At 36.2% G+C, this 26200-nt stretch overlaps 2 protein-coding genes and 1 long non-coding RNA gene across 3 annotated transcripts; 1 reads left to right on the plus strand and 2 right to left on the minus strand.

Annotated features, from left to right (window-relative positions):
* Window positions 1-926: 926 nt before the first annotated feature.
* On the minus strand, window positions 927-2384 carry LOC135149530 (uncharacterized). The gene is made up of 4 exons (XR_010287866.1): window positions 2184-2384; window positions 1720-2006; window positions 1222-1562; window positions 927-1049 (listed from the first exon to the last, which is right to left on the minus strand). It is a non-coding gene; the product is annotated as an uncharacterized LOC135149530 (long non-coding RNA).
* A 5210-nt stretch (window positions 2385-7594) lies between these two features.
* LOC135149561 (AT-hook motif nuclear-localized protein 23-like) lies at window positions 7595-7981 on the plus strand. The gene has a single exon (XM_064085302.1). It carries the CDS (start codon window positions 7595-7597, stop codon window positions 7979-7981), a length of 387 nt encoding a protein of 128 aa, XP_063941372.1.
* A 9775-nt stretch (window positions 7982-17756) lies between these two features.
* Window positions 17757-18686, minus strand: LOC135149562 (uncharacterized). The gene is made up of 2 exons (XM_064085303.1): window positions 18641-18686; window positions 17757-18553 (listed from the first exon to the last, which is right to left on the minus strand). The coding sequence occupies exons 1-2, from the start codon at window positions 18684-18686 to the stop codon at window positions 17757-17759; spliced, it is 843 nt and encodes a 280-aa protein (XP_063941373.1).
* Between the last annotated feature and the right edge of the window lie 7514 nt (window positions 18687-26200).

Below are 26200 nucleotides of genomic sequence, written 5' to 3' on the forward strand. Positions count from 1 at the left end.
TCTTTGACGATATTGTAAGCAACGTTCTTCGCCAAAGACAATCGGACAACACCCAGAGCCTGCCTGTCCAATAACTTACATGCTGTCTCATCCATTGAAGCTGGCTTCTTCTCTTCTAACGGTTCATGTAGCTTTTTCAGGTATAGATAATCTTCTATCTGCATCTTCCAGAACCCGAAATCTCTTCCATCAAATTTGTCGATCTTTATTTTCCCATCTTCTGCCATCGCTCCCACTCGCCTGAAAACCTGGCTCTGATACCAGTTGTTGAGTATACAACAACGAAAGTAAAACCCAAAAGCGAATAAAGAAGAACAAGAAAAATAAACGACAATCACACAAGACAAAGATTTTACGTGGTTCGGAAAATCCTGCTCCACAAGCCACACTAATTTTATTGATCTCTCACAATTTTTTGTTGTTGTGATTTTACAATTACATGGGAGTATTTATAAGAGAAGAAATTGGCCTAACCAAAATAGGAGTCTAACTTTGAAATATCTAACTCTAATAGGAGTCCAAATATTTCTAACCAAATCCTATTCCGAATCTGACTCCACAAACCCAACACAGATATTGATATAGGAAATGGTATAAGAAAGTGATGGTTGGCAGGTAGCTTCCTTACCGGAAAGAAGTTTGTTTTATATGCAGCCCAGAAAAATATACTCCCTCCGTCCCCTTTTACATGTCCATTTTGCTTTTCGAGGAGTCAAATTGACCAATTTTTGACTAAGCATTAAAAATTATCTACTCATTATTTCTAAAATCTGAAAGTTGCATATTAAAATAAATTAAATATAATTTGTAATGCTATAATTTTTGTTGTTTTTCTCAATTATCTAATACATGTAAAGTTCAATCAAAATATAGTCAATTTGACTGGTCAAAAGTCAAAATGGACATGTAAAAGGGGACGGAGGGAGTAACTGTCATCATTGCCAAGTAACTACCAAGAACAATACCAGTGGTAAAAATCTCAGCAAGCTTCCAGCTATCAGGCAGAGGAGATGGTTTCACCCTGTCCTTCGAAATTGTCATGATAGTACCTGGTATGAAATTCTACTAATTAGCCGAAAGCAAGAATTTCATCATTATAGTAAATCTTTACAGATTTTACAAATTACAATGAAGGATTTGGGGATAGTAGAAAAAGGTGGAGAATAAATATCAAATTTATAGGAACTGAATGGAGGGGTGACAAAAGATCATATTACTTACCCTTAAAATAAAACAGTTTTATTCCATTGGCACCAAAGTCCATTCCTTTCGATGAAACAGAGCATTGAGTTTTGAAACTATTATTCCAACAGCTTGCTATACAAAGTAAAATTCAGGTTAACCATTTTATTCATCACCATCAATTTTTAGTACAATACACAAAATGATTGTCACAATGAATAAATAGATGAAATTAATTAAAACTCACAAAATTATAATTGTTAACCCAATCAATCGCTTTGCATTCCGTTGTGAGATGACTTTAACTTGGACAAATTAAGATCTTGAAATTAATATGTATCAAGAAATTTTGCTTGCACATAAATAACCTTTGGAGGAAACTACAACACATAAACACAAAGAGATTATACAGAATCAATAAATAACAAATAACAATTAGATGTGTGATGTGCATATCAAACTGAGCGTAGTATGAATTGAGTGAATTCAATATAATTAAAAACCATATGCCAGGACATTCGCGAAATAGATGATTGCCTTGTGGGTTTGATGCAGATTGTTACAGAGACCACTTCATCTGTCTGTAGTTGCATTTGTAGTACTCGGAGGAGTAATCATAGCTTCTCCGTATGGCATTCCAGTGTTGCGACCAACTGGATGAGTGTACCATGTGTACACTGTTGAGCTTTTTTCGGTTGATAGGCAATGAGTAGTTGGAATATACGGCATTTGTAGTATGATAAGAACAAACCATCTGTTCCGATAAATGAAACTTGTGAAATGTATGGAATAGTTGAAAATGCTTGAAACAGCAGAGGTGCCACCTGCATTCAGAATGAACTCACACAGATTAGCCAATTATTCTCAATTAAGCTATGCTGCCATTTGTGTAAGTTTATTAGTAAGATATCAGTTGTGTGTATATGACTGTGATGTAAATTCAAATTAGTTTAACATGATTAGGAGCATTAACAATATTTGAAATTATGCAGGAGCCTTACCCTGCCCTTGGGACTTCTCTTCATTATTTCAAGAACCCTTTCAAAAGCAGGCTTCCCAGTGGTCTCCCCTAGAGCAGCTATTAGATCACTGAGTTCAAGTTTGCGTGACAAATAGTACTAAAAATAAATTGGTTCGAGACACACCATGAGCACCACCAAGCTCTTCAAGTGCTACTAAGAACCACCTATGCAGCTCTGGAGACCATTACCCTCTTATTTTGCTTTAGAATTCACATTGGGGGTTGTCAACAACTGTTGTCGTGAACTACTACACTAAAAAGAAACAGAAAGTTCTCTGAGAACTTATATCAAACAGTAGAGATGCAAAATCAAAAAGAAAACTACTAATTAAACAATTATATAATAAAAATCCAAGCATTAGTAAAGATATAGAATCAAGAATACTCATGCAATGTAGGGAAGAACAATTTAACAGATTTAAGTATCAATCCACAATTTAATTCAAAATATGCATTTTTCACTGAACTATATATAAAATGTAACACTAAAATATTAACATATATACTAAAAAAGAGGGACAGTGAAATGGGACGAGAGAGAGAGAGAGAGAGAGTCGAACAGATATATGAAGAAATAGAGAGAGATATGGGAGACAGCCGGAGAGAGGGAGCTAGGAGAGAGAGAGATATTCAGGGAGAAAGAGAGAGATTCGCGAGGAGAGAGAGGGGGGATTACTTGGAGTAGACGGAGGTGCGAGGTTGGAGAGCTTTGATATGAAAAGAGACTATATGAGTTTAAATTCATGATATGAATTTGAATTTCGAAATTGAAATCAAAACGAAGCCAAAGAGGAAGTAAAACAGCTGCATTGGACATATCAGTTCTATCTATACAGTGTTTTTGCTTGAAATGGAAAGCATCACACGTGATTATCAAGAAGACCGCATATGTTTTAATGGGAGTCAATAAATAATCAGGTGAAGACTTTTTGTTTTTTAGTGACATGGATGTGTATAGTATATAAAGATTTTTAACATTTAATCACCAATGGAACATGTATTGGAAAGTTATGCAATGGAGAGTTTAGACAAAAGTAGAAATTTGGATGACAATTTTTGTAAATAAGTGTGAAGAATTAGGGTAGGGGGTGTAAAAAGCCATTGAAATAGGATTCAAGATTTATGATTTAAGGGATTAAGGGATACAATCATTCAACTTATCATTTATATTTTATTATTTTCATTATATTCATATTTTTGTAATGCAAAATAATTGAGAAAAATAAAATATTTGATAAAATGAATATAAATTCTATATTGCTCATATAAAATTAAGTAAAATATTAATATTCATACTTAACAATTTATAATATTTCAATATATATACCTTACATTTAACATATAACACATATATACATAGGGGTGGGTTCTGATACAAACTTACAAACTTACAAATTTTTTTATTCAACACATATATAACTTGAGTTCAACATTTTTAAGATATTCTAGTTGAATATCGATTAAAATTGTGTTGGAGAAGTACATAAACTAATTTTTCAATGTAAAAACTATGTTAAACGTATTATATAACTAATATTTATGTTTGTAGACCGTACCCAAACCCCAGAGGTATAGTTTAAGCATCTTTATAGATATATTCAACACAATGATAATTAGTGTTCTACACCTGATGTTGAACCCCAGTTATAAATGTGTTGAATGCACGATTTATTTATGCGTTATTTTTAAAAATTGTGATGTTTTTTGAAGAATTTTCGACACGGATATTTTCTATAACTAAGCATTAACACGATGGGAGAATAAAAAGAAATTTGTAAGTTTGTAATTTAAAAAAGTTTTTATTTGATCCTATCCCTATATACATATACATATACACGTCAACTGTACTACCTAGTCAGGGAAGAAATAGAATCGGCGTGGTACCATACAAGCATTGATGAAGTTAGTCTTATTGAAGGCGTTAAACAATTTAAAATAAAAGATGCATTATTAAAGGGAAGATTGTTTGAGGTACGTTGTTTTTTTAAGTCAGTTAGTTTATGGAATTTTTTTATAAAACATGATGATATACAATTTTCTATATAATTTTAGGTTATTGTGAGACTTGCTGATCACGATGTAAATTGCGAGTGCAAATTCTATGTCCGGAGAGGTTACTTATGCAGACATGCGTTTGCAAGTTTGCATCAATGTGGTGTTTCCAAAATTCCACTAGCTTTTATTAACACACATTGGACAAAGAATGCCGAAAATCAACCCTCCGGTTTTGATAAGAGCGCGGTATGTAAGATGCGCACACATATCCAGGCGATGAAAGTTGACATGAAAGAATTAGTGACACACAAGGAAGCAACAATTGACAAGTTTGTCGATCCACAACCTCATTCAGATGTTGTTGTACAGAATCCAAACACAAGTCGTAACAAAGGATGTGGCATATGAGGGCATATTGTTGGACATAATGCTTGGACATGTCCACTCCGAAAGAAATAAAGCATTATTGCCTGATTGTTAAGAAAAATGTGTTATTTTCAAGTCTTTTCCCAATTTAACTTCTAAAAGATATTTGTAGTTGTCATGGTTATTTCATTTATCGAATAAGTTTCTTGCAGCATATTATTTATATTGCATTGCTGAAACTTTTTTAAAAGGGTGAAATGGTTGTGGAAGTTATGTTGGGCTCCCTCAGTTAATGAAAAATATCCATCTCCACCAACCCCAACTCCATCTCCATCTCCACCAACCCCAACTCCGCCTCCTTCACCTTCTCTTCCGCCATCACCTCCACCTCCATGTTGCCCGCCCCCTCCATAACCACCACATCCATTATTTCTATCACCACTAAATCCACCCAACCTCCACCATCCCCTCCACCTTCACCACCGTCACCTCCAGCCTCACCTCCGTCGCCTGAAACCACAGCCTATCCCGTTGTCACTATCACCCGGTTTCATTTTGTACTCGCGGTTTCACCAATTTCTAAAGTGATACTCACTAATTTATACAGCACAAATCACTAATATGCAAAGCGCAAATCACTAAAGTATATAGTAGAAAATCCCGAACTGTGCAACAACTGACAATAAAAATTGTAGATTATATATATATATATATATATATATATATATAACAGTGTTTAATGTAGTATAAACCCATGATTTTAGTAGTGTAGACTTACAGATATCTTTTATTACTGACCAACTTCCATATCCTGATGAACAACAATCTTGATCATCCTTTAGATACTGATGAGCTGCGTGCTTTTAGAGATGATGTCACTCATCAAATCCTGATCATCTTCCATATCAGATCTTGACTATCATTGAATGAGTATTTTTAACCTGTATGTTGAATCCCATGGCGCTAATAGCACTTATAAAAATCAATCATGGAGTTCCTCGGCACCAGCATCATGAAAACTTTGTTAGTGTATATTATGTTTTTAATAATATTTATAAAATTCATGAGATTTTGAATTAAGAATTTATTATTATACTTAATATTTTCATTAATCTCAGGGATGCAGAGGGCTCCATGCCCCCTAGACATGAAAAAATACTAGATAATATATAGTCATTTAATTGTTAATTTTTATGCATCATACTTGGTACGAGTTTTGTTGTTTTGTTGCAAGAAACCCGTGTTCGACTCTTTCCAACATGTTTTTAATTTTCTTTTCTCGAGCATAATCTATGAGATTTTGATAGTTTATTTTTGATTTTTTTGGGATGGGCATCAAATATAATATTAATTTCTTTATTATTAGTTTTCTTTTCTTGAACTTAATCTACAAGATTTTGACAGAGTATACTTAAAATCTTTGTGGTGGGAATCAGATATATGATTTTCTCCAATACTTAAAAAGTGCTTATTTCTTAAAGTAAAGAAGTTCATTAGAAGTGAGAAGTAAATTAAGACTTATAACTATTTGGGAAAGAATTAGAAATTCTGAAACAAAAGCTAGCAGCATTCTCAGCTTCTTTTAAGTGCTTGTGAGCTTTTTACACAAACGGGTCAAGAAAAGTAGAAGTCCGTTTTTTATCAAAAGAAGCCAGAAGCCCTAGTCCAAACATGCACAATCTATAAGATTTTGATAGATTATACTCCCTCCGTTTCAAATTATATGTCCACTTTCTAAAAATCACATAGTTTAAAAAAAGTGAATTTTGAGAAAAAAGATGGGTATTAAGTCATTAATTGAACATAATATGTGGTGTATGGTTGATCTTGGAAATATAAATTAGAAATATGTGAAGAAGAGTTGATTTTGGAAATATGAATTTACATTAAAAGTTGAAGTGGACAAGTATTTTGAAACAATTTTTTTTTCAAAAGTGGACATGTATTTTGAAACATAGGGAGTACTTGATTTTTAGGATGAGCATGAAATATGATTTTCTTCATTGTTATTGTTTTTCCCTTTAAGTATAGTCTATATATAAAATTTTGACAGAGCTTACTTGAATTCATTGGGATGGGTATCAAATATGTACGATGTTCTCCATTATTATATTCTTTTCTCGAGCATTATCTACGAGATTTTAATGGAGTTTATTTGAATTCTTGGGGTGGGTATCAAATACACTATTTTCATCGTTGTTATTTTTTTTCTCGAGTATAATCTACGAGATTTTGACTGAGGATATTCAAATTCTTTAGGATATGCATCATATATACCAATACTTTAGTTCAACTCCACCGGATTTTGCATAAAATTAAAATAAGTTATAATAATCTATAAAAATTCATAAATTATTTACTACTCTCTCCGTCCCAACCAATTGTATATATTTGGTTGGGACACAGAGACCAAGAAAAAGTGTAAAAAAATGAGTAAAATTAGATGAAAAGTAGGTAAAGTGGTGGGATCCATATATTTTTAATAATAGATTTGTGATAATGAAGGAAAGTAGTGGGTGTAATAGTGTTATTATTATAGAATGGAGATAGCGGAAGAAATCAGTGGGTGTAATAGTGTTTTATATCATAAAAAGTTACTATTTTTGAAATGTATAGAAATAATGGGACATCCAAAAAGAAAACTGTATAGAATGAGTTAGACGGAGGGAGTATGAATTTAGCATATATATCTCTTCCATCAATCAATCAGTGGAAAGATTTTATGTATCAAAATAACATCCAAAAGATTGTCCCTATGAATAAAATCAAATCACAGATATTTTATTGAATAAATGATATCTATTAATTGCTGGTTATTCTTCAGTTCTGCAGTAATAACATTTTCGCAGGCAAAAAAAAAAACATTTTCGCAGTCATGAGTAATTCAGAAAATTTGATGGATCCCCGTCCACACTTCTCCCGGAAGAAAATCACGAGGAACCCAAGTCCAAGGATACAAGCTCACCATCTGCAGCTCCAGGGAGGCATTGAGGAGCCCCTCAATTTTCGTTCAATTCTGATGGATCTTTAATGACCAACAGTGAGTCGATGAATGGCATCAACAAACCAGTCATTCTGGAAATCCCTAGTGGATTTGATGTCATAAGTTGTGTGGTGCAATTTGCACTGCATTTCGGGCTTTTTGTAAATGTGCTTACTGGCCATGGACTCATTTCTGATGTCGATGTTGCCTATTCACCCGGTGCAATCCGTCCGCTGTGCAGTTCTACATGCTATCACATAATTTCATTTTCGGGGACTTACCGTGGTTCAGATGCTGCTTCTGGAAACATTATTAGTGTTTTCCATGTTCAATTTGTAGATGATAAGGGTAATGTTATGGGGGGACGAATTCTGTCTCACACGAAAGCAGCAAGTACTGTTACGCTTGTTCTTGCTGTTTCTAAAAACGCGTGATGTTTCAGTTCTATTTTCTCTAGTGTTGTTCTGCAATACAAGATATTTGTTGGCTATGTACTCTGATAAACTATTTAGTTAAAATAAATCATTTTCAAATATTTTGTCCTGATATACCTGAAAACCTTCTCTCCTAAATTTACACTTCTGGAGTAGGCACCACTTTATTGTTTCAATGTATATGTTTATTTCATTTGCTGAACACACAGAAAATATTATTATAAATTATATAAAATCAGTGAAATAAATAAGAGAATAAGAATTAAGATATATCTGTGATTGTTTGAGAAGTACTTCTCATTATATAAATATGACAAATCAAAAAATACTGCAAAGTCAACACACTTGAAAGTATAAATTTATTGTGAAAATTTTATATTAAAATATGTTTGCATTGTAGACCACATCTCTGACCTCTAATCTGATCTTGTTTTTCTTTACTCATTAACAATATTTTATCATAGTACATATTGAAACCAATGTGTAAATACCGTTGCAATGTTACCACCTATTGAAATATTAAAGGCTAATATTACATGTACAAAATTGAGTAAAATGTTTGTACACATTGATATGGCATGGTTATATATCTGAAGTGTAGTAATTGGTGATAGTTGAGCAAACAAAGATAATTTTTATTTATCCTTGTCTTGTGTAATGATTGATCGACAAGGTTAATGTTAGGTTTAATGACATATTTTTATTGATCCTTGTCTTGTGTAATGATCGACAAGGTTAATGTTAGGTTTAATGACATAATTTTGTACGAAGTTTGTGCAAACCAGATACAAAAAATTCCTACGGATACCTAAACCTAATATTAACACACAGTCAAAACTAGCATTAACATAGACACTACTCTTATTATTTCTCACCTATTTTAAATTTATATTTAATTTATAAAAAATATAGTTGATCTTAAATAATTATTATATTTTTCGAAAAGACACTAGTTCAATATAAGAATATTATACAATTACAAAGTTCATTCACATGCTAACAAAAAATTTACAACAAAAGTTTACAAAATAATATCACAATATAATGTAGTCAAAATTTGAGATTTAGAATAAAATATATATTGTAAAAATTTATAGTAACTTAGAAATAAAATAAGTTATTATAAAATATATATCTATCAGTGTTATGATCTTTTGTGTTAACAATGAATTTTATAATCGTTTAAATAGATAACTTATCTTAAATTCGGTATGAACAAAATAACATATTAACATAAATTCATGTGTAATCTATAAAGAAATAAATATATTGACATAATTTCATGTTTCAGAATTTTATCGATGTGAATGAATTATTTTTGATCTCCAATATTTAAATTTTTTGTTATTTTTCATTTTACTCTCACTTCTAATAAAATTATATGATTAGGAAATTTTTATACATTATTTAATGAATTGTATCTTATATTATTTATAAATTTGGAATTGAATGTGAAATCATTTATTGATTATTTTACATTTTTATATTTCGATTATAAAACTTCGGTTATATTATATGTTAGTAATAATTTATAGAATTATTTTCATTAAGCTATTAATAGCAATTAATTTCATAAAACATTTATAGTTTAAATTATTTTAGAAGGAAAAATAGTCATTTATTATAAATAATATTTAAATAAATACTGAACACTAATAGTTGTGTATAAATATAAATAATATAAATTATCCAAAATTAAAATAAATATTAAAAAAGTAAAAATTCAAAAAACGCTAGTCCAAGTGATAGTTGAGTAAAAAACAATACCACTTAGGCTATCCAATCGTGCTCCCTTAATGTTAGGTTTAGTTGACAATGTAACAATGTAACATCGATTTATAAATTAATAGGTGTTGTTAGGTATAGCGACAATATAAATTCACAATATTGGTATAACAAATTAGTCTATTTCTTAATCCAGCTTCACCGAGCTACATCTGCTGCGGGAACCCGAAGCATTTCTAGACAATGATGATGTGGTAATTGGCATTACTACCTAAACCTGAAGTCACTCCTCAAAACCTCAAAACCAGGACTAATGTCACACTATTTTTTTTAATATTTCTTACATATACTATTTTAAATTTATATTAATCTATTAAATGAAAGTTGATCTACACTAAGCACTATATTTTTAAAAAATAGACGTTTAATGCTATGTAGTATAGCTATAAGTTCACTAATAAAGATCCTAATTAAAAAATTTAACAAATTCTTAAGAAAACTATCACAATATAATACCGTCAAAAAATGAGATTTAAAATACAAATCACAATATATGTTTTGAAAATTATAATAACTTAAAATAATAACATAAATAATTATTAAAAAAACAATAATTAACATTATATTTTCTATATTAAGGATGAATATTATATTAAAATTTTTTAAATGGATAAACATAGAAAATTATCTAAAATATGTATAAACAAAAATAAATTATTAACATAAACTTCATGTGTAATTTTATAAAATAATTAACATATTAACATAATATCATATATCAAAGTTTTTTTAATGTGAATGAAAAATCTTTTCTCTCGTGTTTTTTTACATATTGATAATATATTCTACAATTTATTTTACTCTCATTTATAATAAATATACAAAGATTAGCATGGTTTAAAATTTTTACACCGCTTACCATCAAGAAGCCAAAACTAGAGCTGAACAAAAAGAACGGACTCAAAAAGCCCATTTGAATAGGCCTGATAAAGCTTGGATATAAAAAACCGGTCTAAGACCTTACAAGACCCTAATTTTGCAATAAAAACCTGACCCGGCCCGGCCCGAAAAATAATCTGGCCCAGCTTAGATAAAAGCCCAGATAAAGCCCGGCAATCCGTCCGCGTAAAAGCTTGTTTAACCTAGACAAAAACCAGATGAATCTGCATATTTGCATATTGATTTGTATACCATAACGATCAAAATCAACTTAATATGATGATGAGGACCTAAAGTACAACAAACAAAATTAAAAAGTAGTTCTATAGAGCTAATTAGATTATGAAAATAACATAAACCCCAATTATAAGAAATCCATGAAACACTGTTTGAATCTGAATAGCAAGCACATTCTTTCCTAACAACCTTGAAATCTTAGGATGAGCTCTAACTACAGTAGCAATAGTAGCGAGACGCCCATAGATATACTTATCTCTTTTATTGTTAGTTCACAGCATAACATTTTCGCAGTGATGAGTAATTCAAACCAACATGGTTTTAACAAGCCCAAATCTACCACTCCAGGGAGGCAGGGAGGAGCTCCTCATTATTCGTTAAAATTATGTTTCATAAGCCGCATTTGAGAACACGGTAAGTTCTCGAAAATTGTGGAGGTAAACAATATTTTGGAGTCTTTGGGAGCACAAAAACCACCCTTAGATTATAAATATAATTAATGGCAATGATTGCTCAAATAAAAGTAGAATTTTAAGAATAAAAAACACTGTCATGTATCCAGACATTCCTCTTCTTGTTGTTTTAAATTAGAGTCCTCTAATTTCGAGAGTAATATCCTTCACACGATCGGCCGTTATAATCAAAACTCTTTGTGTAACTGAAGAAAAAATTTCAAGAAGTGCAGAACAACATAATTTAAGTAATACAGTGAGTGCTGAACACACATAATCTTTTACAAGGTGTGCAGAACGATGTAAGTTAGCCAATACGGTGAGTGCAGAACAACATAATCTTTTAAAGGTGTTTTTGATGTTGTGTATGATAGAGCTCTATAACTTATAAAACAATACCGACAAAAAAGAACCCAACATATCTCATAGAATAAATATCATTTAAATTTATTGGATCTGAATAACCATTTAAGAAAAAAAGAAACTATTCAAAACAGATGAGAACATTGGACAAATATACGAAAATCTCTAATGGAAATATCCTTAAAATGTTGCAGGACACGAAAATGAAGAGATAGGGGATAAGAAAATAAACTGAAAAGTAGAGTTATCGAATTATATATGAGTGTAAATGTAACTGTCACGTTTCAATTATCAGCAGTTGGATCAAAATAAAATGGAGGGCCTGGATTGGGAGTCCAAGACTCCAAAAATCACTCGACTCCATATAACCTTTATATTATTGAGTATCTATAATCTCATCAATAATAAAAAAAATTACCCCACGCACTTTTTATATCCTCGTCACGGTACTTAAAATAAATAATAATATTTTTATTGCCTCGCTGTAACTTTAATCAAAGAGTAATAATGTTTAATTTAATTGTTACTCGTGCCTATTCATAAATAGTAATTTTTTGTAAAATTAAAAAATAAAGTTATTAAATAATAATTACGTACTTGAGAATTTGGGGTTGTTACATCTCCATAGTTATTTTTACTTTATCGAGTATAATCTACGAGATTTTGACTTGAATTATTTGTGTTTGGTATCAAATATATGATTTTTTTTCATTGTTATTTTTCTTTTTCCGAACATAAATTATGAAATTTTGATAGAGTATACTTGAATATTTTAGGACGGATATTATGCTGTAAGGGGATATATTCGATTGAGATTTAAAGATTTTTTTCATTAATGAATTCGAGAATATTCAATTAGGATTATTTAAAATGTTTTAAAATCTTAGGATAACCAATTGAGATTTTAAATTTTTTTTACAAAATCTGGTGGTATTCAATTAAGATTTCGAATTCTGCTTAAAAATGCTATGGTATTCCATTGGAATTGTTTGAAATCTATTAAAATCTGAATGGTAATAGATTGTTTGGATTTCATAAAATTATGAATTTTGTTGGGATTGCTTAGTGTATTTAAGTTTTTGAAATCCCACCAAAAAATTAATGAGATTAGGAAGCATTCTGCTTGAATCCTAAAGAATCTATCACTCTATTCTATGACATTTTATCAAAAATGCGCACAAAATCAAAATCACATGCAATCCATTAAAATACAAATATTAACAACAATACATTAAAATGTCAACCGAATTGAATACACCGCCAGATTTTTGTTCTTGGGTGGATATCAAATATATGATTTTGTTCATTGTTATTTTTCTTTTTCCGAATATAATCTATGAGATTTTGATAGAGTACGTATATTTGAATATTTAGGACGAGTATTATATACTTTAAGGGGGTGTATTCGATTGTGATTTTAAAGGATTTTTTTTTCATTAATGAAATGCGAGAGAATTCAATTGGAATATTTAAAATGTTTTAAAATCTTAGGATATTCAATTGAGATTTTAAATTATTCTACAAAATCTTGTGGTATTCAATTAGTATTACAAATTATGCTTAAAGATACTGTGGTATTCAATTGAAACTATTTAAAATCTATTAAATCTGAATGGTAATGGATTTTTTGGATTTCATAAAATTATAGATTTTGTGGGGATGGCTAAGTGTATTTTAAGTTTTTGTTATCCCACCAAAAAAATCAATGAGATTTCGAAGTATCGTGCTGTTCGCACAAAATCACGCAAGCGTACGTGGTCACAAGTAGTATAGAATCAAATTCAGTTCGTTCCACAGAGATTGGTGATTCAGAAATATGCACTTTTGCACCAATGTATGATTATTATCCAATGCTCAGACAATTAACAAGTTGGTTGGTTTTTATCTAAATTAACTAATAGAATCGAATTACTGAACTACGACTATTAAACTAAGTGATTAAACTAGATTACTTATAAGAATAAAACATGGGATTCTACTTCATTATATACTTCATTCAGAGTTATGCCTTATCGATATGTGATGGTTGATAACTAATCAGATAACACGAAACTGATACACGCTAACTGTCGTTATACGTGCACCATACTGCTACACATCCACAATTATGATAGAAGGTAAACAGACACCAATTATGCTTAGACCCTATATGTCTATAGAATTTGAAAACATAACGGTTGACGAACAAGTTATCTATCACGATTACATAGGGCGATGCAAGATGGTTAAAATCACACCACTAATCATGTATATCGAATACATAATCCTATGTTCGCATGGCAAGTTCTAAATCAATATATCCAATGTCGCTTCAATAAAGATTAACAAACAATCTAAGATGTTAGCTACGCATCCAAGAAGAATAAGCACAACCAATACAAAGAAATCAACATTCATCACACAAATAATTAAGTCAAATCAACTACTGAAATCCATATATAAATCCGCTAGAATCCCACGATAATGATTAGTTCATAATCGAACTTCTCATCATCATGGGAATAAGAGTAAACATGGTACGGAATAGGAAAAACAAACTCAAAGTACTAGAATAAGTGTTAAGAAACAAATCTGAAATGAGCATCCAAAGTTACGCCTACTTCGAAGAATTACAAAAGTAAAAAGTATGAAATTCGATCTTGATCTTCTCCGTAGCCGTCATGAGCTCCTTAGAATGTTTCTAGGTTATGTTTTAAGTCCCCCAAGCCTTCCTTTAACTTCCTCATCGAACGGGCCTTCAAACGGATCAGAAACGGGCAAAACGGGCCTAAATTCGTGCCCAGATTGTGGGGCGGGTGTGCCACGGCGGGGCGGGTGCCCCAACTCAGCAGCCCGCTTCTTTGTCCATAACTTTTGATTCGCGCATCTGATTGCTTCGCTGTTTTTTTTCAATGAAAGCTATGATTCTCCTCTTCATCCTCCTCCCAGGAAACCTACACATCACAACACTAAAATATATCAAAAACATCAAAAGCTTGAGGCCAGATCATCGATTTAAGCCGAAACGAAGGCTTCCAAGTGGATATAAAATCCACTTATCACACCCCCAAACTTAAACCGATACTTGTCCTCAAGCATAGACACACACACAAACACTACTAATGCAGTGCATGAATGCAACTAAATGCCTACATCTAAGCGAATCATGAAGTGTAATCCTTGTTAACATAGAATCCTCAGAATATGCAACATTCTCGGCATTCATCTCTTTCACATATTAGCCATGTTCTCTTCCACTACAAGTGTGAAGTGAAGTGCATCGTGTGTGCTAGCATGCTCTCTAGTGAAACAAAACAAGACTATCAAACATCAACGAGTCCTCACTATGAGCCGTTAATCAGAATAAGATTTAAACACTTCTTTACTAAAGAGTCAAATACAATTTAGGATCACCAAAGAATTCCTATGCCTCTCCTATTTTTTCTATTTTTTTTCTTTTTTTGCTAAGTCTAAGGTTGTGATGCTTCTCAGTGTAAGTGAGTCACGACCTCCATTCGACTTCACTAATTTATTATTCCTTTTTTTAATCAAGTAATTCTCCAGTAATCAAGGGTTGTGAAAAGTCACCAAGAATTGCTTATTCTAATACATTTGCACTTAGTACCAGCACAAGTACATGGATCGTCGCTTTCACATGACATTGCAATCCACCCATTGATCTCAAAGGAGTACCTGATAATTTTTATTCTCTTTTTTTTAGAAAGGCCTATTCATCCCTTAACTCCCCCAAACTTAAGATTTACAAACTCTAAGTTCAAAAAAGGGAATAATCAAAATTCTACGCCCGACTCAATGCAAGGACTCAAGAAATAAGTTAGTCTAAGTCTTATCTCTAGAGCCTATGTGTAATTACAATTTTCACACAAGTAGTCTCCAAGTAACAAGGCATCACATATGATAAAGACTACTAGCCAAGAATTATGCACATACACTCATCATAGGACATCAACTTAGAAAACAACTTTCATGATTCATGCAAATGCAACTATATGAAGATATGAACTACTAACACATACTAAACACAAGCATATGTATATAAAAAAACTAAAAAACTACTAACATGCACTATATGAGATAGATAATACTCTAAACTATATGCATTATGCAATCTATATGAACACCCACTACTACTGGTCCTTAGATTACCACCCCCAAACTTAAAATCTTCAATGTCCTCATTGAAGGTGATAAAAGGATCGAATGTACCTAGATGGAGTCGGAACGATCACTCTCCTCACCCTCATCGGATGAAGAGTCAGCTGGAGGATAAATCATGTCAGCACTGAACACAGGCCACTCAACGTCTACGCCCGTAGCACGGAAAGCAGTCCCCAAAGCCTGTGTCAAATCCCTAGCAAAACGGGTATGCATATCATGCATAGTATCCATACCCTCGCGAGCCGCCTATACTGCGAATTACTGAAACCTCTGCTTCCCATACCAGCGCGCTCCACGGGCCGAGAAGGGCCCGCTCTATCTCGAACTGGTGAACCCGGCGCTCGATCTGGTGAAGTTGGAGGTGGCGCCCTCATCCGTCTGCCACTAGCATCCCTATAACCCAACCCCCAAAGCTGGGTATACCACCATCCCACTCAGGTAGCCGCTCTATAATAGCATGATCAATAGCAGCACTCGGCATCTACAACTGCTCATCAGCCGACCAACGAACACCCACTGCAGTACATAACTTAGTCACTATCGTCGCATGAGGTATAGCCCCACTGGTGCGACTCCTCAGAAACCTCAGAATGCTCTGGTGGATGACATATGCAATATCCACATACTCACCACTCAAAATCCCAAACAGCAATATCGCACGATCGACAGTGACATCATGATGGTGTCCTGATGGCATAAGACTAGAACAGATAAACAGGTTCCAAGCTCGGGCGTACCTGTTCATAGTGGATTCAAGGAAAGAGACGCGCACATTAGTGGCCGGGTTGCGCTTCCATTGGTACCCGGAATACACAACTCATAAACAATCTGGTCCAAATCCATGTTCTTCTTGTTCTTTCGCACCCAATCCTCCTGAGTTGGCTCCATCTCTGTACCCCCTATAAGTCATTGGATTGTCTCCAAGGTGTAATCCACAGTCAACCCCCGAACTACCGAATACTCGTTCCGATCCGATCGGGCATTGGCATAAAACTCCCTTACAATACTCATCGGCACCGGTTCCGGCGCCTCACAAAACGACTCCCACCCCCTATTTCGAATCATCTCTACCAACCTACCATCACCCGGTGAAGGCAAGAAACCCCTCTCCTTAGCAATTGGCTTACCCATAAGCAGAGTAAACTCCTCTTGAGCCTCCGGAATTGTGAACTTAACAACCTCAACACCTAAAATCGATGAATCCGCGGATGTGGCCCGGGCACTACTACTCTCGGATCGCCTAGCTCTCTTGGGTGCCATGGAATTGAATGTGAGTGTGGTGGTAGAGAAGTTGAGAGATTTTGTGAAAAGAGAGGAAAGTGGTGTTGGATTGTGTTTAAAGGTGTATGTATATGGATGAGTATTTGAATTGGATTGGGAGCAAGTGGGTTTGTGTAAAGAGGAGAGATTGGGATTGTAGGAGTGTATGGAGTTGTATGTATATGTAAGTATAGTTGTGAATTAGAAGAGATGGAGTTGGGGTATGATTTGGATTGATTTGGGGTGGTTTAATAGTTAGGAAGAGTGTAAAGAGGCTTGGAAAAGAGAAAAAACGAGCTGGGTTTTGTGTGAAAGAAAACAAGCAAAATTTTATTTTTTTTTATAAAATCTGCTGCCATTCTCGCGCGGGTGCCCCGCCACGGCGCAGGCGCGCTGCTCGCGCGCGGGTGTGCTGCGCGTGGTGCGGGCGCACGGAGAACGCAGTTCCTGGGCGCCTTGGCTTGGTGTTTGCACACTAGCGGTTTGGCGCGGCCGCCCCGTGCTGGCGCGCCCGCCCCATTCCGTCAGTGTGTTTTCACCCCAACTCGCTTTTTTTTAAAGAAGTAAAACATGAAAACGCGTGGGTTGCCTCCCACAAAGCGCTTGTTTAATGTCATTAGCTTGACGTGAAGCGCCACGAATTAAATAGTAGAAAGAACGAGGCTTACCAACTCGCGATTCACCGTTCCTCCGAAATATGGCTTCAATCTCTGACCATTCACTTTAAATGCTTTATCCGGTGTTGTCTCAAATATTTCAATTGCTCCATGTGGAAACACCGTTTTAATTGTGAAAGGACCAGACCATCTCGATTTCAACTTCCCCGGAAAGAGTCTGAGACGAGAATTATAAAGTAGAACTTGTTGGCCAATGAAGAACTCCTTTTGCACCAACTTCCTATCATGCCATCTCTGGACTTTTTCTCTGTAAAGCTTATTGTTCTCATACGCCTGAAGCCTAAACTCATCGAGTTCATTAATTTGAAGCATTCTTTTCTCACCAGCAGCTGTCATATCAAAGTTCAATTTCTTCAAAGCCCAATATGCTTTATGCTCTAACTCCGCAGGCAAATGACATGCCTTCCTATAAACCAACTGAAAAGGAGACATCCCCAATGGAGTCTTATAAGCCGTTCTATAGGCCCAGACGGCCTCATCAAGCTTCAACACCCAATCTTTCCTCGAAGGACTCACAATTTTCTCTAAGTTTCGCTTGATTTCACGATTAGATACCTCAGCTTGCCCATTCGTTTTAGGCTGATAAGCAGTAGCAACTCTATGATTGATACCAAACTGTTCCATCAGCGCTGTGAACTTGCGATTGCAAAAGTGTGATCCCTCATCACTGATTATAACTTGAGGAGTACCAAAGCGAGTGAATATGTTCTTCTGAAGGAAACTGATGACTACTGCAGCTGTGTTGGTTGGTAAAGCCTTGACTTCAACCCATTTATACACGTAATCCACAGCAAGAAGAATGTAGAGATTATTGCAAGACGAGATAAAGGGTCACATGAAGTCTATACCCCAAACATCAAAGATTTCAACCTCAAGAAGTAAATTAAGGGGCATTTCGTCTCTACGAGAGATATTACCAACCCTTTGACAACGATCGCACTTCAACACAAACTGATAGCGTCCTTAAAGAGCGTAGGCCAAAAGAAACCCGCCTGCAGAATACGAGTAGCTGTCTTCTGTCCTCCATAATGTCCTCCATAAGTAGAGTCGTGGTAAGCTTGCAAAATTCCTTCAATCTCACTGTATAGAATGCACCTTCTGATAATTTGATCTGAACCTTGCTAAAACAAGAATGGCTCATCCCAACGATACCACTTCGCCTCATGAAGGAACTTTTTCTTTTGAGCATAAGACAAATCGAGAGGAATGACATTACTCACAAGATAATTCACTATATCCGCAAACCATGGCTCTTCATCTTGGACCCCATATAGTTGCTCATCAAGAAATGACTCGTTGATTAACGTGGTGTCTTTAGATGCTCGCGCTTCATCTTCCAACCGAGAGAGATGATCAGCCACCTGATTTTCGGTACCTTTCCTATCCTTGATCTCCAACTCGAATTCTTGAAGCAAAAGAACCCAACGAATCAAACGAGGCTTCGAGTCTTTCTTCGACACCAGATACCAAATGGCAGCATGATCGGTGTAAACCAACACCTTCGTCCCTAGCAAATAAGACTTGAATTTCTCGAATCCATAACCAATAGCCAGTAGTTCCTTCTCTGTGGTAGTGTAATTCAGCTGAGCACCATTGAGAGTCTTACTAGCATAGTAAATCACGTGAAATATGTTACTCTTCCTCTGACCAAGCACGGCTCCCACTGCAAAGTCACTAGCATCACACATCATCTCGAACGGCTCATTCCAATCAGGTGCAGTAATGACAGGTGCTGTAGTTAATTTCTTCTTGAGAGTTTCGAATGCAGCCAAGTACTCTTCATCAAATTTAAAGGGCACATACTTTTCTAGCAAGTTGCACAAGGGTTTGGTGTTTATAGAGAAATCCTTGATGAACCGTCGATTGAACCCCGCGTGACCAAGAAAACTCCGGATCCCCTTTACTGAGATTGGTGGAGGAAGATTTTCAATTGTCTCCACCTTAGCTTTATCTACCTCAAGACCCTTGTTAGAAACTTTATGCCCAAGAATGATGCCTTCTTGAACCATGGAGTGGCATTTTTCCCAATTAAGAACGAGATTAGTTTCCACACACCTTTTTAGCACCATCGTCAAGTTGCTCAAGCATTCATCATAAGAATAACCGAACACAGATAAGTCATCCATGAACACCTCAACATTGGTACCAATCATCTCGGAGAAAATAGCCATCATGCATCTCTGAAAAGTTGCTGGTGCACCACAAAGTCCAAAAGAAATACGACGGAAAGCAAATGTGCCAAAAGGGCAAGTGAAAGTATTCTTCTCCTGATCCTCTGGTGCGATACAAATCTGATTATACCCTTAATACCCATCAAGAAGACAATAGTACTCATGACCGGCCAACCTATCAAGCATCTGATCAATGAAAGGCAACGGAAAGTGATCTTTTCTGGTGGCTTTATTGAGCTTCTGATAATCCATGCATATTCTCCAACCTGTAACTGTTCGAGTCGGAATGAGCTCATTCTTCTCATTAGCTACCACGGTCATGCCTCCTTTCTTAGGCACACACTGAACAGGGCTCACCCAAGAACTATCCGAGATTGGATAAATAATGCCAGCATCAAGCCACTTAAGAATCTCCTTCTTCACCACTTCTTTCATGATTGGATTGAGTCTTCTCTGATGCTCGACAGTGGGTTTACTACCCTCCTCGATCATAATTTTGTGTTGACAATAGGAAGGGCTGATTCCCTTGATATCTGTAATAGTCCATCCAATGGCTGATTTGAACTCCCTAAGAATTTTCAAAAGCTTTTCTTCCTCGATACCTGAAAGGTTAGATGCAATAATTACAGGTAATGTAGAAGCTTCACCAAGAAAGGCATACCTTAGGTGTTCGGGAAGTTGCTTAAGCTCAAGTTTAGGAGCTTCAACAATAGAGGGTTTCATCCGTTCATGAGAATCTTTCAACTCTGATAACCCAAGAGATTCAATTGGAGGATCCATCCGTCTTCTCCAAGGAGAAGCATTTAAGTATTGAAGGTGTTCTTCCTCCTCCTCATCTCCGAATTCTGAGTCACCTGATAGAACCCTTTCCAAAATGTTAGTTTTCAGCCTGTTGTCAATTTCCGAATGAGCTGAAGCCTCGCGCACATCCACTTTAAAGCATTCCTCTTCATCTGATGGAAGTTTTATGGCATTGAACACGTTGAAAGTGACCATTTGATCTTGAACTCTCATTGTGAGTTCATCATTCTGTACATCAATCAACGTCCGCCCCGTCGCAAGGAATGGTCTTCCCAAGATGATGGGAATCTTCTTATCTTCCTCAAAGTCGAGAATGACAAATTCAGCAGGGAAGATTAGCTTATCCACTTTTACCAATACATCTTCAACTATTCCCCTTGGATATGTAATCGAACGATCAGCCAGTTGCAAAGACATATTAGTAGGTTTCAGCTCCGGAAGACCAAGTTGCATGAAAATAGACAAGAGCATCAGATTGATGCTAGCTCCCAAATCACATAAACACTTGTCGAATGACAATTGCCCAATAGTACACGGGATTGTGAAACTTCCCGGATCTTTCAGCTTCGGGGGCAATTTCTGCTGCAACACAGCACTACACTCCTCGGTCAAAGCCACAGTCTCCAATTCCTCAAGTTTGAGTTTCCGAGATAGAATACCTTTCATGAATTTAGCATAACTCGGCATTTGTTCTAGAGCCTCCGCAAAAGGTATGTTGATTTGTGTTCGCAAAAATCTACACGCAAGCGCACGTGATCACAAGTAATATATTAAGTTCGTTCCCACAGAGACTGGTGAATTAAGAATACGCACCTATGCAACAATGTATGAGTAATTTCACTGCTAAGACAATTAACCAGGATGTGTTCTTTTATACTAATAACTAAATTTACTAATCAAAATCAGAATAGGAAAACACATGGGATTCTAACTTCATTATCGAATTCATCTAGAATTGAAATTACTGATTAACATGCGACTGTTGATCCTAATCAGACAACACGAAAGTAATACATGCCAACTCTCGTTGCACACATATCATACCAATCAAAATCCGCAATTAAGACAGAAATCTCATGGACACCAACAAAGCTCAGACCCTATATCTCTATAGCGGTAGTGTAAGCAGAGAGGTTTAATAACAGGTCGTCTATCGTGATTACACAGGGTGATAAAAATAGTTCAAGTCTATCACAAATTATGCTTCTTTCACATAATCCTATGTTTACATGGCATAGTTCTAAATTCAATCATCCACTCTCGCTTCAGAAAGAATTAACAAACAACTTAGAAGTTAGCTACGCTTCTAAGAAGAATAAGCACGACGCATGCAAAGAAATCAACGTACGTCACAAAATCAAGTAATTAATATTCTTTACTAAACTACATCGATAAATCCATTAGAATCCCATGAAGGCGGTTAGTTCATAATCGAACTAATCGACATCATGGGTTCTAATGAAAACATGATAAATAAACTACGAGAATTAAACGGAATAAAAGTACTTGAATTAATAATAAAGAACACAACGTTAAAGATTTGATGTTCACGATCTCGCTCGAAACTGTCACTTCCTCACGAAGAACGATCCAATACAAAATGATAATGTGCTTGATTACAAGAGAGAAAACTGATAAAACTATAATCCGATATTCTATGATAAAAACTACTTGGAGGCTAGGGTTTTTCACATGAGAAATTAAAATACATTGACCAAGTCAACCGGGCCTCGACCGCTGCTAAAATCCATCAGAAAAGCTTCAAAAATCGGCCCGGGACACTTCTGTTGGGCGCGGCCGCGCTAAACTAGCGCAGGCGCGCTAGTGGGGACAGTAACTAGCGCGGGCGCACTAAGCTTTAGCGCGGGCGCGCTACTGTCTGCCACTGGCAGCCCGTTTCTTCGTTTTTTAGCTCGTTCTCGCGTGCATGCCCTGCCTTCCTCGCTCTAGTACCACTTCCGTAGGTGATCACGGTTGCATTTAGCACATGCAACAAGCCCTTTAAACCCCTAGATAGCTCTAGTGGACGAGTGTGTTCTCGTGAGGGTTTGTAGAAGATGTACCCACAAAATCCCAAGTTATGATGAATCCACAATTCTCTATTCTTGCAAATAATGCACCAAAAACAACCTAAAATGATAGAAAATCACTTCATCACCTCAACTCGTGACCTGCACAGAAAAACACTAAAAACACATCAAAAGACACTAATCACTTAAGTACAACCAACCAATTTAAGTGGACATGAAGGCCTATAAGTGTGTATAAATACCACTTATCACACCCCCAAACTTAAACTGATGCTTGTCCTCAAGCGTCAACGACACTATACAATAATACAATGCAATGCATTAATGCAACTACGTGATGAATGAGTAAACTATGAAGTAATTGCCTTGCCAATTATAATACCTCAGATTGTGCTAATGTTCTCGAATTTCATCTCTCTCGCTACTAAGTCAATTACTCTTCTATTTACAAGTGTGGAGTGCCAATGTGTGCAAGCATGCTCTTTTATTGAGACAAGACAAAAACTACTACTCCTACAGAATCCCCATCAAGAATCGTAAAAGTTTAAAACTAACACCCCGTCACTCAAGTCCAACTAAAAGCCAAGGTCCCAAAGAATGTCCACACCCTTCTATTTTATTCACTATTTTTTTTTCTTTTTTATTGGTGGTCAATTGCTTGGTCTAAGGTCAGAGCGCTTCGCAGTGTAAATGCGTTACGAACACCACAAGACTTCACACACCAATTATTCACTCTATTCTAGTGGTTTATTTAACCGTGCAATGGTTGAGATCCCTAAAGATTTATGCACTAGTACCCATGTAGCGAGTGTTGGGTCAACAATCCCAAACCACGAAGGGCTTTAGGTTGTTAGGCACAAAGTCCCCTCAGACTTAATTACTCGAGTACTAATGAGCTCAACCTAGTTAATTCTACCACTTATTTTTTTGGTGAATTTATTTACTACTATTTCTTTTTTTTCTTTTTTCTTTTTTTTTTTATATTTTTTTTTTCTAGAAAGGTATATCTACTCCTCAGTTCCCCCAAACTTAAGATTTACAGACCTAAGCTGAATGGTGCTCAATTCAATCCTAGAATTCAAGGAATTTCGTCTAAATCCTATCTCAAGAACATATGTGAATTACAATTTCCAACACAAGCAATTTCCAAGTACTAACCTAGCATTGCAATTGAAACTACTAATCAAGAACTACGCACATAACTCATCATAGGCAATTAACTTGGCTTAACTTCATAATTCATGCAAATGCTCGTGATACTAACTACGACAATTACCACTAAACATGTAAAATAAAAAATTATGAGAAAAATAGAAAAAAACGTGAGAAATAATCAAAGCAAAATAAAAAAAAACGTGAACTACATGAACTAACTAACACATGCAATAATAACATAATATATGCTCTTCCTTAGATTACCACCCCCAAACTTAAAATTTTCAATGTCCCCATTGAAAGTGATAAAAAGGCTAGAGCACCCACATACCTACTCGGAGTCCGAGTCCTCCCCCTCCTCTGCTGGAGGTGAATCAGGTGGAGGATACTGCATCCCTGCTCCGAATACTGGCCACTGAACTGTGACCCCCTGTGCCTGGAAAGCAGTACCAAGAGCTTGTGTCAAATCAAATGCAAACCTCTGGTGGATGTCATGCATAGTGTCCATCCGTCTCGCGAGTCGGCGATAATGAACATCTCCCATAGGCTCGGAGCTCCTCTCCGTCTGTGAAGTACCAGCTCCAGATGCTCTAGTACGCTCCCTCCTAATAAATCCTGGACGTCCCCCTGGCATCTCATCATATATGTACCCGAGGCCTCGAGGGTGGGGAACTCCTCCTTCCCACTCCGTCATCCGGTTGATCGCCGAATGATCAATAGGTGCTGCTGGCAACTGTAATTGCTCGTTGGCTGGCCAACGAACACCGCTTGATCGACAGAGCTTCGTAACAATTGTGCCGTACGGAATGGCACCAGTGGTTCCTCCTTGTAAGAACCTCAGAATCCCCTGATGAATCACATGTCCCAGATCAATATACTTGTCCGAGATAATCCCAAAGAGCAGAATAGCTCTATCCACCGTCACCTCATGCCCATGTGAAGATGGCATGATGTTAGCACAGATGAAGGCGTTCCACGCCTTCGCATACCGGTTCAAAGCGGCTGCTGGAAAAGAAACATGTGCCGGCAATGGAGGTGCTGTCATCTTCCAATTCGTATCCGGCACACACATATCATACACCAACCGCTCAAGATCAACCGGATCATCGTCAAACCGGCATTTGGCACGCCCGATCCTCTCAACAACCCAATCTTCTTCATTACGGCGCTTGGCACGCCCCCCAATCACTCTACGGATCGCCTCCGCACTATAATCCACACGGATTCCTCGCACCACCGTGAACCCATCGCGATTCTCCTTGGCATTAGCGTAGAACTCGCGAATAATGGCCAAGGGAACCGCCTCCGGAGCCTCGCAAAAAGACTCCCATCCCCTTTCTTGAATCATGCTCAAGAGATCACCATCCTCCACCGTGGGTAAGAATCCCCTCTCCTTGACTATCGACTTATTCATAAGCCGTTGAAACTCGGTTCGTGCACCATCGGAGGTGAATTCAACCTCACCCATCGAGGAAGAATCGCTAGATGTAGGGGCTTGGGTGCTTGGTCCTTGTGATCTTCGGGCTCTTTTGGGTGCCATTGATAGAGATTTAGAGTTGCAAGAGGTTTATGTGTGGTGGGTTTGAGAGATTTGATGGTGGTTGTGTGTATGGATGTGTATATATATAATTAGGGTTTATAGAATTAGAATAGGAATTGGAGATGGGTTTTGTGTTTATATAGGATTTTGAGAGCTGAGTTAGGGTTATGGAGGATATATTTCGGGCTAAGCATGCAAAATTAGGATTGTGGGCTTTTAAAAACGAAAAGAAAATATTTTTTTGTGAGAAAAACGACTTCTGGGCAGACAGTAGCGCGGGCGCGCTAAGTGCAGCGCAGGCGCGCTGAGCAACTTAGCGCGGGCGCGCTAGACACTAGCGCGGGCGCGCTAGTGTCTGTCACCCAGGGCCGAAATTTCTCGTTTTTTGCGTTTTTGAGGTTTCCAGCGGTACAACATGGTTCCAATGCGCGGGTTGCCTCCCACGAAGCGCTTGTTTAACGTCTTTAGCTCGACGTGAAGTCCAGAATTAATCAGATTCCGATTGAAGAATCGTGGTTTGTACCTCACGATTCACATTTCTGCCAAAGTAAGGCTTCAACCGTTGACCATTAACTTTAAATGATTCATCCGGTGATTTGGCATAGATTTCTACCGCACCGTGGGGGAATACCGTCTTGACTGTAAACGGCCCCGACCAGCGTGACTTGAGTTTCCCTGGAAACAGCTTCAACCGAGAGTTATACAATAGAA

Source organism: Daucus carota, chromosome 9, assembly GCF_001625215.2.
Source record: "Daucus carota subsp. sativus chromosome 9, DH1 v3.0, whole genome shotgun sequence".
Taxonomy (NCBI): Eukaryota; Viridiplantae; Streptophyta; class Magnoliopsida; order Apiales; family Apiaceae; genus Daucus; species Daucus carota.